This window comes from Schistocerca cancellata, chromosome 1 (assembly GCF_023864275.1).
Source record: "Schistocerca cancellata isolate TAMUIC-IGC-003103 chromosome 1, iqSchCanc2.1, whole genome shotgun sequence".
NCBI classification, from domain to species: domain Eukaryota; kingdom Metazoa; phylum Arthropoda; class Insecta; order Orthoptera; family Acrididae; genus Schistocerca; species Schistocerca cancellata.
The window spans coordinates 321,424,958-321,440,879 of NC_064626.1; the positions used below are offsets into that span (position 1 = coordinate 321,424,958).

Genomic DNA, 15,922 nt, shown 5'->3' on the forward strand with positions numbered 1-15,922 from the left:
TGTCTTTACAGACACTTGGCCTGGAAGATGTAGCAGATAACTCTTCAGAAACTACATATGTGACATGGGAGGAAAATAAACTAATTAAGAAAACTGTTGCCTTTGACAGTATCATTGATGAACTTGGTAAATGGTCAGTGAGAGTAGTAACACACCAGCATCTGAAGAAATTGCAACAACACATTGCAGAAATGAAACGGCGTGTACAGGCTGAAGAACTATCTCTAGTGCTTCACTGTGATTTTGCTGAGAACTGGTCTGTAATTCTCCCACAAGAAGTACAAGTGTATCATTGGAGTTTCAATTTTTACAGGAGTGACGTATTTTCAAAACAAGACCACAAGTCTTGCAGTTATAAGTAACAAGACAGGCCATGACTCAGCTCATACTTTGCTAGCAATGCACAAAATTCTTCAACTGTAAACAGGGGCAGAGAAGATCATCATAATTTCTGATGGTGCTCCTAGTCATTTTAAAAATCGTTACCAGTTGTTTGAATTGAGTAAGTTGCTTGTGCCAACTGACTGGGTATACAGTGCTACTGGTCATGGGAAGGGGCCTTGTGATGGTGTAGGAGGCCTGCTGAAGCACCATGCTACAAAACATAATCTTTGCAGACCGAATACAGCTGCGATTCATAATGCTGAGAATTTTACGAGATTCATGAAATCTTACAAATCCACAGCCCTCATGCTTTTGTCCAATGAGCAAATTGAAGAATTCTGTGAGCAGAAAAGAGAAGAATGGTCCAAACAAACTACTCCTGTGAAAGGAATTCAGAAGACACATTTTTGGGCTCAAAGTGATGGACGAATTCATATTGCATGCACTTTAAAGACCAAGAAAGAAGAAATTTCGTTCATTCGGCCAACACATCAGAAACAGCAGTACAATATTCAGATTCACAACCTGAGAAGGGGGATGTTTGTGGCATGTGTGTATGACTCTGACTGGTGGATTGCAGAGATTATAGACCCCAATTATGAGTTGAACGAAATTGTAGTGAACTTTATGGTACCACATGGACCAGATGCTGGATATAGATTTCCAGCTCAAGGACAGCAACAATGCCATCAGTGCTCACATCCTGTTCACAATGTTTTGAAGGCATCACTCTATATCAAAGGAAGTTACTGAAGCAGTGGAACAGATTTGTAGTTCATTGACTGACTAGTTTCAGTACCAAACAGAGTACACAGAAGTTGTATAAATTGAAACCTGTAAGTCTTTGGACCTTTCGCATACATTTTGGAACTGTTTAAAATGCTTGAAAAATAAGTCTCTTACTCTCCTTTCAAAACTAAAATTATGTTAAATAAGGCTAGCTTGTGATTTTTATGAGCTTGTTATGTGATAATGTGGTAATGAAACAGGTTTTATGTATGGCAAAAATTTCAATTGTTTATAAAAACTGTTCAATCTGAAAGTCGAAGCTCTCCTTTTCATGGAATGTAGGACTATATGGTATTAATCAACAGAAAAAAAAAAATCAAAATTTTATGGATTGACATTTTTGAAAAACAATTTTTTCCATAAATTATAAAAAAATTCAGAACACTATAATAAAAGAACTTTGACAGATAAGTCCAAATGGAGGATTTCTTTGTAATAATAAAGCAATTATATTTCAAATATAAAAAAAGCAACAAAATATCTAGACCTGTTTCAGAGATACAGCATTGTAAATTTTTTTCCAAAATTCATGTCTTCAAACGGTATGCCCAGTGTCATCTTTGGAGGGCTGTAACTTGGAGCAGAAATATTTTTGGAGAAAACAAAAAAATATGTTCATTTTAACATATACTAAATTCAAAAAATCCAAAACTATGAAGGTAATATTTTTTTCTAGCCTGCCTGAACTGATATGGACTATGCCAGCTTCATTTAGAATTTACTACATCGAAGATAGAACTGAACTGACAGCAAACAATCAAAACCAGAACTGAAGTATTAGAGTATAGCTAAGTATTAGAGTATAGCTGTATTTGTGATGACTATTTATGGTACATATTAATTATAACTGAAATGTTGACATTATTTTTACCTTTCTCATCTTTAAAACTACATTACTATTCAGAGTTTCATGATTCAGGCCCTGTATATCTACTGATTAATAAATTTATAGCTGTAACAGTATGGAACTAATCTTGAGTGTTTTTTTTTTTTTTTTTTTTTAAGAACCAAATGCCGAATTTGACAGTTATCTTCACAGTCCTATACCAACCAATTTGCCAGGAACAGCAGCTACTCCTGCTGCCAGTGTATCTACCCATGGAGGTGAGTTCCAGATTGGATGGGTAGCTGTCCACAATTTACTTTGAAGGTGTTAGCTCAAAATTGCTTCTAAGTACGAAAATCCAGAATAAGATAAAAATACATACAATGGATTTGTTAAAATGTCTAACTGATTTTAAAAATGTGTGTGTACTGAACTGATATTTTTAAACTTGTGCTTTATCATTCCATGTACAAAATATAAGGGATGATGAAAGGTACCACATGTTATTCCACAGTCATGTTTGCCTCTAGGTTTTCACACAATTGAGAAAGAATTCAAGCAAATATAAAGAAGGGGGAAAAATGCTGTGAGCATAAATTTTAACTCAAACTGAAATGACTTGTAACAGTAGTTTTGTAACTATACAATAAATTCATTATATTTGATCTTGCTTTAGCAGCAGCAGTAGTAGCTTCAGCATATTTTTGCTTCATGTCTGTTGTACTTCACATGGTTTAAGAATTCAGCCACTGAATAGAAGCAGTGATCTGATAAGAATGCCCTTAGTAATTTGTGAAACAGAGAAAATGAAGAAATAACTTTAATTTTATGTGGCAGACTATTGTACATTGGTATTGCACTATTTGTAATGGAGATTTTAAGGAATGTAGTTGTTATAACTTCAAGTTGAACAAATATATTTCAAGGAAGATGCAATACATGAAAGTCACAGATCAATTAAACAGAGTAAGACGTGTGTACACTTTAACAGTCAAATCATAACTGAGTCCAAGTCTAGCGGCCGCTGGCTGGCTGGCGGCTTAGGTGGCGCTGCTGCTGTATGGCTGGCAGACAGCGCCGCATGTAGAGGACGTGCGTAACTGTGCGGTGGCACTTTGAAAGATCGGCGACTCACAATATTTTTTCCCCTTTGAATTTTTTGCACAGGTCTTGATGGAGGTGGCCTGTAGATTGCTAACATCCATAGGTGTTGAATGACGGGCCGTAAAGTCTCGAGAAGGCGGCTTGCTGTACGGTCGGAAGTGTCCCCGATGATAACGGGTCGAGATGACAGGAGACGTGGGGGTCGAATCTGCTGGGGCCCCGTGCACCAATCTGCCTGTTGTGGCAAGTCCGGTTGTTATAACAGGAGACATGGACGATGTGTCTGCATCCATAGGAGAAGGAGGCGAACTGATGGTCATCTGGTTCCTGCATGGGCACGTCTCCTGGTGGCGTCAGTTCTTGTGCTGGCACCGATATGGTGGTGAGAGGACTGCGTTGTGAGTAATGAGAGATTCCAGTATCCCGAGCATCAGGTAGAGCCGAAGGTGGTGTAGCGGCATCCGGAACAGGCGTTGCCAGCACACGAGGCCGAAGCTGGTCCGAATGACACACTGCAACACCCGTGTCCATCTGGATTTCATACAGGCATCAGCCATGGTGTCGTAAGATGCAGCCAGGACTCCATTTTGGCCGCCTGCCATATCCCCGTACCCGTACAAGGTCGTCGGCAGTGAACTGGCCAAGCAAAGGCACCCATGGCCGTGAGGTGGAAGGCCGCAGAAGATGAAGTAGCGTGTGGGGCTGTCGGCCATGTAAGAGCTCAGCCGTGCTGTGGTCGCCCATGGGGGTGAAACGGTAAGAAGCCAGAAATTGGAGAAGCGCATCATCAGCAGAAGAAGTCAGGAGTTTCCTCATCTGAGCCTTAAATGTGCGGACCAGTCGTTCAGCCTCACCGTTTGACTGTGGATGGAACGGAGGAGCCTTGACATGCATGACGCCGTGACGGGCACAAAAATCCGCAAAATCGGAAGAGGCAAATTGCGGACCATTATCAGACAAAGATGACTTTGGGGCAGCAGCCTGTGATGCACAAGGGCTGCAGGCAGTGACCATGTGTGCAATTTCAGAGTCGATGCCGGGCCAGTACACATGACAATGCGCCGGAGATTTTGTGCGAGACACACCCCAGTGCCCTTGGTGAAGGAGGTGCAAGACTGAAGCACGCAAAGACGCAGGTACCACTACACGCGGCGAAGCATTTTCGGTGGAATGGAGGATAACACCATCCCTAGCCATGAGGCGATAACGCAAAGTGTAGTAGTGCCGCAACAGATCAGAAGTCTTAGCGGACGGACAATCTGCCCAACCCTTCTGAATATTGTGTAAAACCCGGGAGAGGGTAGGGTCAGAACCCGTAGCAGCCGCCAGCCAGTCCCCGGTGATGGGGAACCCATTCACAACCTGCTGCTCGGCAACATTCAGGTGGAAACACAAAAGTTCGTCCCTATCGAATGCCAGATCAGTACCCATGGGAAGGCGAGATAGTGCATCAGCATTCGCATGTTGAGCCGTCGGCTGGAAATGAATCTAATAATTGAAACGTGACATGTAAAGAGCCCAATGCTGGAGGCGGTGTGCAGCCTTGTCAGGAAGTGACGTTGATGGCTGAAACAAGGAAACAAGTGGTTTGTGATCCGTAACAAGATGAAATTTGGATCCATAGAGAAAAACACCAAACTTATGAAGAGCATAAATAATGGCCAAAGCTTCTGTTTCAATTTGAGAATACTTTTGTTGGGCAGCCGTGAGCGTTTTGGAGGCATAAGCAATGGGTTGTTCAGAACCGTCAGAAAAACAGTGCGCAAGGACTGCACCAACCCCGTATTGAGAGGTGTCCATGGCAAGAACAAGATGTTGGCCAGGTCGATAAGTAGCCAGGCACTGGACCTGTTTCAGCATAGTCTTCAATTTCTGGAAAGCCACATCGCATGACGCGGACCAGTGAAAAGTGCAACGGCTGAGCCAGCGAAGCAGCAGACGGTAAAAACTTGTGATAGTATGCTATTTTCCCCAAGAAGGCCTGCAGTTCCTTAACAGATGAAGGGCGAGGAAGGACATTGATCGCAGTGACAGTTTGCTGAAGTGGACGAATACCATCCCGAGACAGTTGAAACCCCAAGTATGTGATAGATGCCTGAAAAAATTTTGATTTCTGAAGATTACACTTAATACCGGCAGTCTGAGAGACATGAAAAAGTGTGTGGAGATTTTGAAGATGTTAGTCAGTGGTGGAGCCAGTGACAACAATGTCGTCCTGGTAATTTATACAGCCAGGGGCAGTGAGCAATAATTGTTCCAAGAAGTGCTGAAAGAGAGCAGGGGTGCTGGCAACCCCGAATGGCAATAGTTGGTATTGATAGAGGCTGAAAGGCGTGTTAGGGACCAGAAACTGCCGGGAAGCAGTGTCGAGAGGAGGTTGATGATAAGCTTCTGACAGGTCAAGTTTAGAAAAATACTGGCCTCCAGCAGTTTAGTGAACAATTCTTCAGGTCGAGGCATAGGGTAAGTGTCGATAAGGCATTGAGCATTTACAGTGGCTTTGAAATCGCCACAGAGATGAATATCACCATTTGGCTTAGCAATGACAACGACAGGAGAGGACCACTCACTGGAAGTGACAGGAAGCTAGACCCCTGAAGCAGTGAGACGATCCAGCTCCTGTTTGACCTGATCAGGAAGGGCCACAGGAATGGGCCGAGCCTGAAAAAACTTAGGGCGAGCAGTGGGTTTGAGCATGATATGAGCTTCAAAGTCATTTGCACGGCCTAACCCAGGAGAAAAAAGGGACGAAAATGTCGTCAAGGAATCCAATTGAGCATAAGGAATAGCATCAGAGACGATATTGACAGAGTCATCTATGGAGAACCCAAAAACGCGAAATGCATCGAAACCAAAAAGATTCTCCGCGTTACTATGGTCGACCACAAATATGGGAACAGTGCGAATGACAAATTTGTAAGATACCTCAGCATCAAATTGTCCCAAGAGAGAAATCTTCTGTTTATTGTAAGTCCGTAATTGCCTAGTGACAGGTGACAGGATTGGAGAACCCAACTGATGATACGTCTGAGAATTGATGATAGTGGCAGCAGAACCAGTATCCACCTGCATGCGAACATCTCAACTAAGTATTTGGACAGTGAGGAATAACTTCCCTGAAAGGGAAGAAGTACAATTGACAGACAACACAGAATCAGAATCAGCGTCATGTTCATGAACGTCATGTACACAGTCGGATTTGCAAACTGATGAAACATGACCCTTTTTTTATGCATTTGTGGCACATGGCCCAACGTTGTGGACAATCTTCTTGTGAATGTTTCGTAAAACACCGCAGACATGAAGGAAGTTGCCGTGGGTTTTGCTGCAGTTTCTTATAGGTTTGTTCGCGGTTAGGCGGATGCTGCGCTTGGGAGCATACTGCGGCCACGTCAGCCAGCGGGAACATGCTATACACTTCGTCAACATCGCACAGAGGTTGTATTTCCCCGATATCACCCCATGCCTCTATTTGCACTCCAGCAGCACAAGAAATTTCAAAAGACTGAGCGATGGATAGGATATCATCCAGAGTCGGATTTGCCAACTGAAGGGCACATTGCCTAACTTCTTTGTCGGGCACCGATCAGATAATAGCATCCCATACCGTGGAATCGGCGTAGGATTCTTTGTGAACTTCAGTAACAAATTGACACTTTCTACTGAGGCCGTGAAGTTCAGCAGCCCAAGTGCAATACGATTGATTCGGTTGTTTTTGACAATGATAAAAGGCAACACGAGAGGCTACCACATGTGTTTGCTTTTGCAAATAGATGGACAGAAGTGAGCACATTTCAGCAAAGGACAAAGATGCAGGATCTTTCAAAGGAGCCAATTGCGACAACAACCGATACATTTGAGGTGAAATCCATGAAAGGAACAGAGACTTACATGTTTGTTCATCAACGATATGAAATGCCAAGAAGTGCTGTCGAAGACGTTTTTCGTAATCAGACCAGTCTTCTGGCGTCTCGTCGTAAGGAGGAAAAGGAGGTAGAGACAACGACAAGAGACGCCCCGCATTTGATGCCGCGACGAAATCACGAATCGTATTTGTGAGAAGCGTTTGCTGTTCTATGAGACCTTGCAACAGTTGTTCTAAAGTAGCCATGGAAACGTGTGTCAACGATGGAGAAGAAAAATCACTACTCATCGCCAATTGTTATAACTTCAAGTTGAACAAATACAGGGTTACTACAAATGATTGAAGCGATTTCACAGCTCTACAATAACTTTATTATTTGAGATATTTTCACAATGCTTTGCACACGCATACAAAAACTCAAAAAGTTTTTTTGGGCATTCACAAATGTTCGATATGTGCCCCATTAGTGATTCGGCAGACATCAAGCCGATAATCAAGTTCCTCCCACACTCGGTGCAATATGTCCCCATCAATGAGTTTGAAAGCATCGTTGATGCGAGCTCGCAGTTCTGGCACGTTTCTTGGTAGATGAGGTTTAAACACTGGATCTTTCACATAACCCCACAGAAAGAAATCACATGGGGTTAAGTCGGGAGAGCGTGGAGTCCATGACATGAATTGCTGATCATGATCTCCACCACGACCGATCCATCGGTTTTCCAATCTCCTGTTTAAGAAATGCCGAACATCATGATGGAAGTGCAGTGGAGCACCATCCTGTTGAAAGATGAAGTCGGCGCTGTCGGTCTCCAGTTGTGGCATGAGCCAATTTTCCAGCATGTCCAGATACACATGTCCTGTAACGTTTTTTTCGCAGAAGAAAAAGGGGCCATAAACTTTAAACCGTGAGATTGCACAAAACACGTTAACTTTTGGTGAATTGCGAATTTGCTGCACGAATGCGTGAGGATTCTCTACCGCCCAGATTTGCACATTGTGTCTGCTCACTTCACCATTAAGAAAAAATGTTGCTTCATCACTGGAAACAAGTTTCGCACTGAACGCATCCTCTTCCATGAGCTGTTGCAACCGCGCCGAAAATTCAAAGCGTTTGACTTTGTTATCAGGTGTCAGGGTTTGTAGCAATTGTAAACGGTAAGGCTTCTGCTTTAGCCTTTTCCGTAAGATTTTCCAAACTGTTGGCTATGGTACGTTTATCTCCCTGCTTGCTCTATTCGTCGACTTCCGCGGGCTACGCGTGAAACTTACCCGCACGCGTTCAACCGTTTCTTCGCTCACTGCAGGCCGACCCATTGATTTCCCCCTACAGAGGCATCCAGAAGCTTTAAATTGTGCATACCATCGCCGAATGGAGTTAGCAGTTGGTAGATCTCTGTTGAACTTCGTCCTGAAGTGTCGTTGCACTGTTATGACTGACTGATGTGAGTGCATTTCAAGCACGACATACGCTTTCTTGGCTCCTGTCGCCATTTTGTCTCACTGCGCTCTCGAGCGCTCTGGCGGCAGAAACCTGAAGTGCGGCTTCAGCCGAACAAAACTTTATGAGTTTTTCTACGTATCTGTAGTGTGTCGTGACCATATGTCAATGAATGGAGCTACAATGAATTTATGAAATCGCTTCAATCATTTGTAATAGCCGTGTATATTTCAAGGAAGACACAATACATGAAAGTCACAGATCAAGTACACAGAGTAAGATGTGTGTACACTTTAACAGTCAAATCGTAACTGAGTCCGAGTCTAGCGTCCGCTGGCTGGCAGACAGCGCCGCATGTAGAGGACGCGCGTAACTGCGCAGCAACACTTTGAAAGATTGGCGAGTCACAACAGTTGTCCTTACTGACTGAACATGGAGTTTGTCTTTTTGTTGGTATTATGTTCATGTGCATTACAGTTTTTATTTCTCTCACTGATGTTTTTCCTCACATATTTACAATTTTTTAGAATAAAAAGACAGGGGAGAAGGAGGATGGAAAACTTCTGAAAGAGGGGCCTACATAAGTCAGTCTGTTTTGCATGGTGCATTGCTCTTATAGCTCTTTTTTGGGTCAGGAGGATTACTGTGCTAGCAGCTGAGCTACCCCAGAATATAATTCTGCATTGTAGAATACTGTGGAACTGTGCAAAGTATGCAATTCTAACAGTGTGGAAGCTTGCTTTGTGTGCAAGTGAGTGTAGGCTGTAGCATACTTTTTCAGTGTCTTATTCATTTTTGTTATGTGTGTCGGCCATTTAAATTCATTTTGAAGCCATATGCCTCAAAATTAAGTTTTCAGTGAGGGTGTAATTCTAGTGGCGTTTATTGTCACAGAAGTGTTGCAGGCTTCCTCTTTCAAACAGAAGTTAAGCACAGTCTGTCAGTACGAGTGTAAACATAATCTGTTTAGGAGACAAATCCTTAAACACTGAGAAAAATCTGAATCATATGATGCATAACAAGTCATAATGACACTGTAGATATTTTCAAATGCAATTTTGGAGGAAAGAATGAATCAAAAATTTATAGAGAATATTTTGTGGAATAGATTTCAAAAGGAGTTTATTAAAAAAAAAAAGAGAGAGAGAGAGAGAGAGAGAGAGAGAATTTGAAGTTTCTTTGAAACAATCTGTAATTAGGATAAAATGTAGTGCAACTGCTGTAGGGCAAAAACCCTAGCTGTTTTAAAGCTAAAATAATAATAATAATTAAAAATGACCTGTAGTCTGTGAAGACGCACATTTTCCATTACAGAGTTCAAAGAAGTTATTGCCATGAGCACTTTTAAAAGAAGTATAAATATTTTCTTAAGTGAGTCTTAAATAACTAATTTAATTTAGCTATTCATAGATTGTGACAAATATAGTGTTGTCTAAAGTCAATTGTGTGAATATAGTTTTTCTAACATTACCTCAGGGGAATCATCAAGTAATGCTGCATTGACTCAAGGTACAACACCACCAGTAATTGTTACACCAGAAGATGCAACTGCTTGGACAGGTCCACAACCAGGACCTAACATGCCAATACAGGATGTCATCAAGTCTCTTATAGAATTCATAGCTTCCAGGTGATAGATGACAATAGATTCAAATTTCTTATTTACTCAAGACCTATCTATGGATGAATATAGTAAATAATTTTATTATGTTCTGTCTTAATATAGGCATAATCAGCCTCTTTGGAATTATGAAGATATTACTGCAAAAGTTTGGTCAGTGCGTAGTGTAGAACAGCTTGATACTTTCCTGCAGCATGTGCTAAGAGTATTCAGAGAATCACTACCACATGCTTTGATTAGTGAACGCTGGGCTCAAACAGCACTTCAACTTGGCTTATCATGTTCATCAAGGCATTATGCTGGTCGTTCACTCCAGGTAAGATAGGCACAATAATGTAATTCAGTCATTACTCTGAATATTTTTTTTAATCTTCACATTTCTAATCTAATAAATTTCGCTTTATAAGTAGTTTATGGCAAATAACCATCATATTTCTAAGGTAACTAATACTACATTTCATGGCTTCATTGGAAACTGCTGCCATAAAGTTGTTTGAGTTGCAAAAAGCGGCTGGAAAGATCTAAGATAGATTACGTAGCCTCCACTGTAAAACTACCTGAAACTGATTGTAATGTATGGTTTTTTTGTAAATGTTTTTCTCATACTGTGAAATAAAAGGAAGTTATGAGGATTGCTCTTGAGAATGCAGAACTGCTCTCAGACTCCATTATTTATGGTAACATATCACGAGTGAATGTCCTTCATATAAAAGTGAAATATTAATAAATGCTACATTTTTATGCATATTCTTCAGATTTATTTTCCGCCTGCTTTGCTTTTGTTAAATGAATAGATGTAAAAATTATAGACCACTGTTTCCATTATGTTTGTTGTAACAAGTGATGAGCAGAACAGAGCAGATATGAAGTGTACCATTTACAGCATACTCGAAGAATATAAAATACTAACACGGTGGATTTTCTGCAACTATTGTTTGGTACAGAAATCATTTAATAACAAGGCTACCTACCATGATTTGTGTTAGGAAGTTTGGGATTTAGGGGAGTTGGTGTATGACACCAACTCAAGGGATAGGTGGGAGGAGGCAGACTACATTGGGGAGAGAAAACAACTTTGAGCAGCAGGAGAAAGAGGAAAGTAAAAATTTCAGCAGTTAAAAAGGAGTAGCAAGTAAAATATGGAGTACTACAGGAGAAATAAAAGAAGAAAAGTTTAAAGGGAGTGGATAAAAATATGAAGCCAAAAAAGTGGGACAGGGGAGGATAGTGAGATGACAGCAAAGAGTTCAAGGAATTCAATGAGACAAAGTATTACAGGAATTCAAAGAGACAAAGTATTGTACAGAATTATATCAGTGAAACTAACTTTATCATCACATGGGGAGAAGAGAAGTTTGTGGCACAAATTGACTAGAAGAAGGGATCGGTTGGTAGGACATGTCCTGAGGCATCAAGGGATCACAAATTTAGCATTGGAGGGCAGCGTGGAGGGTAAAAATCGTAGAGGGAGACCAAGAGACGAATACACTAAGCAGATTCCGAAGGATGTATGTTGCAGTAGGTACTGGGAGATGAAGAAGCTTGCACAGGATAGATTAGCATGGAGAGCTGCATCAAACCAGTCTCAGGACTGAAGACCACAACAACAACAACAACAACAACAACTTCCTATCTCAACCTACTTTCTTCCTATTTTGGTCTGATTTAAGATCAGCCTCCTCCTCTAGTTTCTTTGATTCAATAATCTTCCTTTTCCTTTCTTTTGCTAACACCCATTTCCAGTTCTAAAACATTTTCTCAGAATGCAAACATTGCTCATTGATCCCTCTCCCTCTCCCTCTCCCTCTCCCTCTCCCTCTCCCTCTCCCTCTCCCTCTCCCTCTCCCTCTCCCTCTCCCTCTCCCTCTCCCTCTCCCTCTCCCTCTCCCTCTCCCTCTCCCTCTCCCTCTCCCTCTCCCTCTCCCTCTCCCTCTCCCTCTCCCTCACCCTCTCCGCCCCCTTTTCCCCAGTCATGATGCTTCTTCTCTTTAGCCTCTTATTTTCCTTGTTTGTTCAAGGGCACATCCTATTTTTCCTAGCACCATAAACTCTTTGAAATTCTGGAAATAGCAGGAGCATAGTACAAGGAGCAAAAGGTTATAGGTCTATCATCATACACACTTCAAAAATCTGAAGACATCAGAGATAAAATGCAAGGAGGGAAAGGTTATATACCTCTTTTCAGAAATCAGATTGCAGTTATGAGAGTAGAAGGACATGAAAGGGAAGCAGTACTTGAGAAGGAAGTGTGACAGGGCTGTAGCCTATCCCTAATGTTAATCAATCTGTGCACTGAGCAAGCAGTAAAGGGAACTAAAGAAAAATTTGGAGAGTGAATTACGGTTAAGGGAGGAAAACAAAAAAACTTAGATGTTGCCAGATGACACTGTAATTCTTTCATATTCATAAAGGACAATGAAGAGCATTTGAACATAATGGATGATGTTTTGAAAAAAGGCTACAAGATGAGCATCAACAAAAGTATAATAAGGGTAATGGAATGAAGTTGAATCAAATCAGATGATTCATTGGGAATTAGGTTGTGAAATTAGACACTAAAAATAATAGATGACTTTTTCTATTTGGACAATAAAATAATTGCTGATGGTTGAAGTAGAGAGGATGTGAAATGAAGACTGGCTGTAGGAAGGAAAACATCACTGGAAAAAGAGGAATTTCTTAACATAAGATGTAAATTTAAGTGTTACGAAGTCTTTTCTGAAGTGTTTGTCTAAAGTGTAGCCCTGTACAGAAGTGAAAGTGGACAATGAAACAGTTCATACAAGAAGACAATATGTATGAAATGCATACTATTGTAATATTCAAGAAGAGAATGGAGGCTTTTGAAATGTGGTGGGTAGATTGAGTAAATAATAAAGTGGTACTGAAATAAAATGGAAAGAAAAGAAATTTATAGTACAACTTGACTAAGAGAAGGGTTCAGTTGATACGACAGATTCAGAGGCATCCAGCAGACCTTACTTATTTTATACTGGTTGGGAGGGGGGGGGGGGGGAGAGTGTGAAGGGAGGGGGAGGATTATAGAGAGAGGTCAAGTTATAATACAGCAAGCAGATTAAAATGGTTGTAGACTACACTAGTTATTCAGAAAGGAACAGGCTTACAAAGGGTAGACTTGTATGCATCAAACAAGTCTTCAGGCAGAAGACCACAACAGCAATAGTTAAATTATGGTATCAGTGCTACAGTAAATATAAGAAGGTATACAATTCATTGGCAGGAGTCACTTTTACTCCTGAGGTTGTAGTTATAATGTGTGACATTTAGAAGTATATCTGATGTGGCTAGATTACTGATAAAATGCTCTTTCACTCTATTGTGAGTGCCTGTTATTCTGTCGTGACTCAATGTTACGATGGTGCATTATTCCTGCAAGAGAATTTGTGTAACCCATTTACCAACATGCTTCCTATAATATTCACAATATCCATTATTTTATTTTATTCTCTTCCTGTTTACTTTGAATAATGTGTTTGCCCAGTTGTTTTTATTTATTTATTCATATTCAGGTGCTTTTTAGACAACTGATTTTTCACTGTACTACTTCTTTATGTATGTATGTTAGCTCAACATCCTTTTTGTCTTCCAGAGCAATAAATTGTTTCCTTTTTCAATTTTTTCATTTAATTTTTACTTATTGTTAGGTTATATTGGCATGATTTTCTGAAATTTATAATTATTAATGTAAATTATTCTGCTTTCTTTGATAGTTCTTTTCTCCATTTTCATAATATCTCAAGTTCAATATTACACTAAATTTTCAGCGTGTAAAGGTCCACATTTTCACAACAAAAGTTCATTATTTTCTTTCGTCAGTCTTTTTCTCTTTTTTGTACTAGTGGTCAGGTCAGGTAACTCAAACCAAACCTACCAACTAACTAACTTTTGTTTTGTGGTATTCGCTACTAGTCTTTATTCCTTGCACAACACATTTGAAATATCTTAACTATATCATAATTCCATAAATAACTCCATTCTTGTAAAAACTATAAACAGCAGACTAGGGATGATTTCTGAATTCTAAAAGTTTCATTTTCATACTATACTGAAAACACCTTGTTTTCCTTTTAATTTTGTGAAGAAAATTGCAGTTCTAATTGGAACTACTATGCTTTTTGTTAACTAAATTACATGACAATAACAAATTACATTTTTACAGGTGTTTCGAGCTTTAAGGGTACCAATTACATCCCGTATGCTGTCCGACATTTTGTCTCGTTTGGTTGAAACTGTTGCAGAGCAAGGAGAGGATATGCAGGTAACTGTCTCTCATTGTGGCAGTCTTTTTTGCAGTGGAAATAACATCCATGGTAAAGTCCCAGAATTGGTATCACCTCTTAAAAGTAATAGTTTCCAGATAGTGTTGTTAGGGATAGAAAGTTGCTTGAAACCAGAAGTGAATAGCAACGAAATCCTAAATTGAGGTTGAAGTGTGTATAGCAGGGATAGGTTGGTTGCCAATGGTGGTGGCATATTTATTGCAGCAGAACTCAATAACATGTAACCAATTTATTACATATTCTGAATGTGAAATACTCTGGATAAAGGTAAGCATCAAAGGTGGCTCAAACATGGTAATTAGATGCTTTTAGAGACCACCTATGTCAGGAGCTGTAGTATCAGAGCACATTAGACACAACTTGGAGAATATCATGAGTAAGTTTCCTGGTCATGCTATTGTAATTAGGGGAGACATGATTTAGCCTTTCATAGAACTGGAGTCACGCAATTAAAACTAATGTCAGAGAAAAGGATTCATGTGAGATCATTCTTAATGTCTTGTGCAAAAATTGCTTTGAGCAAATACTTAATGAACCAACACCTGAGGACAATCCCTTAGACCTCCTAATAATTAACAGATCCAGTCATTTTGAATAAGTTAATATAGTGGAGAAAATCAATAATCATAAGGCTGTGATAGCGTCAGTGACTACATGTATCACAAGAAATGTTAAAGAAAAGGTAGAAAAATATTTTTGCCTAGCAAGAGTGACAGGAGAGAAATAACCGAATATCTAAATAGTCATCATCTAATAATATTCATCTCTGAGGATCAAAATGTGGAGTGTATATGAGATAAACACAGAAGCTTTGTGAAATAAGCTTTAGACGAGTATGTGCCAAGCAAAGTTGTGAAGGACAGAAAAGACCCGCAATGGTTCAGAAACCATGTTAGAAAGTTTCTGTGAAAACAAAGAAAGTTTTATCTCTAATCAAAGTGAAGTCAAAGCCTGATAGACAAACGGAATCTGAATGGTGCCAAAATGAATGTGAGGAGAGTGATGTGAGAAATATTCAGTGAATCTGATTAAAAATCCTAAATAGTTTTGGTCTTACATAAAGCAGTAAGCAGATTGCAATAGTCCATTCAATCGCTCAGTCACCATACTGGCACCAAAACAGAAGATGACAGAGAAAAGGCTGTAATAATGAACTTGGTCTTCTGGAATTGTTTTACCCTCATAATGGTATAATATGATTCCTTTTTTCAATCATAGCACAAATGCCAAAATGATAGGAATTGAGATAAATGATAATAGAGTAGAAAATCAACTAAAACTGCTCAACAGTGGAAAGGCATTAGAACCAGAAAAGATACCTGTAAGGTTCTACAGATATTATGCAAAAGAACATGGTCTCCTTCTAGCTGTAGTTTATCGGAGCAACAAAGGGTACCAAACTATTGGGAAAAATGCAGGCCATTCCAATTTTTAAGGAAAGTCATCAGATGGACACATAATTATAGGCATTTATTGTTGACATCAATCTGTTGTTGGATTATGGAATACATTTTGTGTTTCTACTTATGACATTATTGGAGAACAAAAATTTCCACTTTAAAAAAATTTTCCTAAACTCACGTTCCTTCATTTC

The 15,922-nt window shown here is 40.0% G+C and overlaps 1 protein-coding gene across 2 annotated transcripts in view; it reads left to right on the plus strand.

Annotated features, from left to right (window-relative positions):
- LOC126173067 (protein furry) overlaps positions 1-15,922 on the plus strand; it is a 1,238,628-nt gene that overhangs the window by 1,089,587 nt on the left and 133,119 nt on the right. For both annotated transcript variants that reach the window (XM_049920928.1, XM_049920929.1), the window contains 4 exons: positions 2,179-2,277; positions 9,883-10,036; positions 10,133-10,343; positions 14,208-14,306. In XM_049920928.1, coding sequence (XP_049776885.1) covers positions 2,179-2,277; positions 9,883-10,036; positions 10,133-10,343; positions 14,208-14,306 — 563 coding nt within the window. The remainder of the gene's footprint in view (positions 1-2,178; positions 2,278-9,882; positions 10,037-10,132; positions 10,344-14,207; positions 14,307-15,922) is intronic.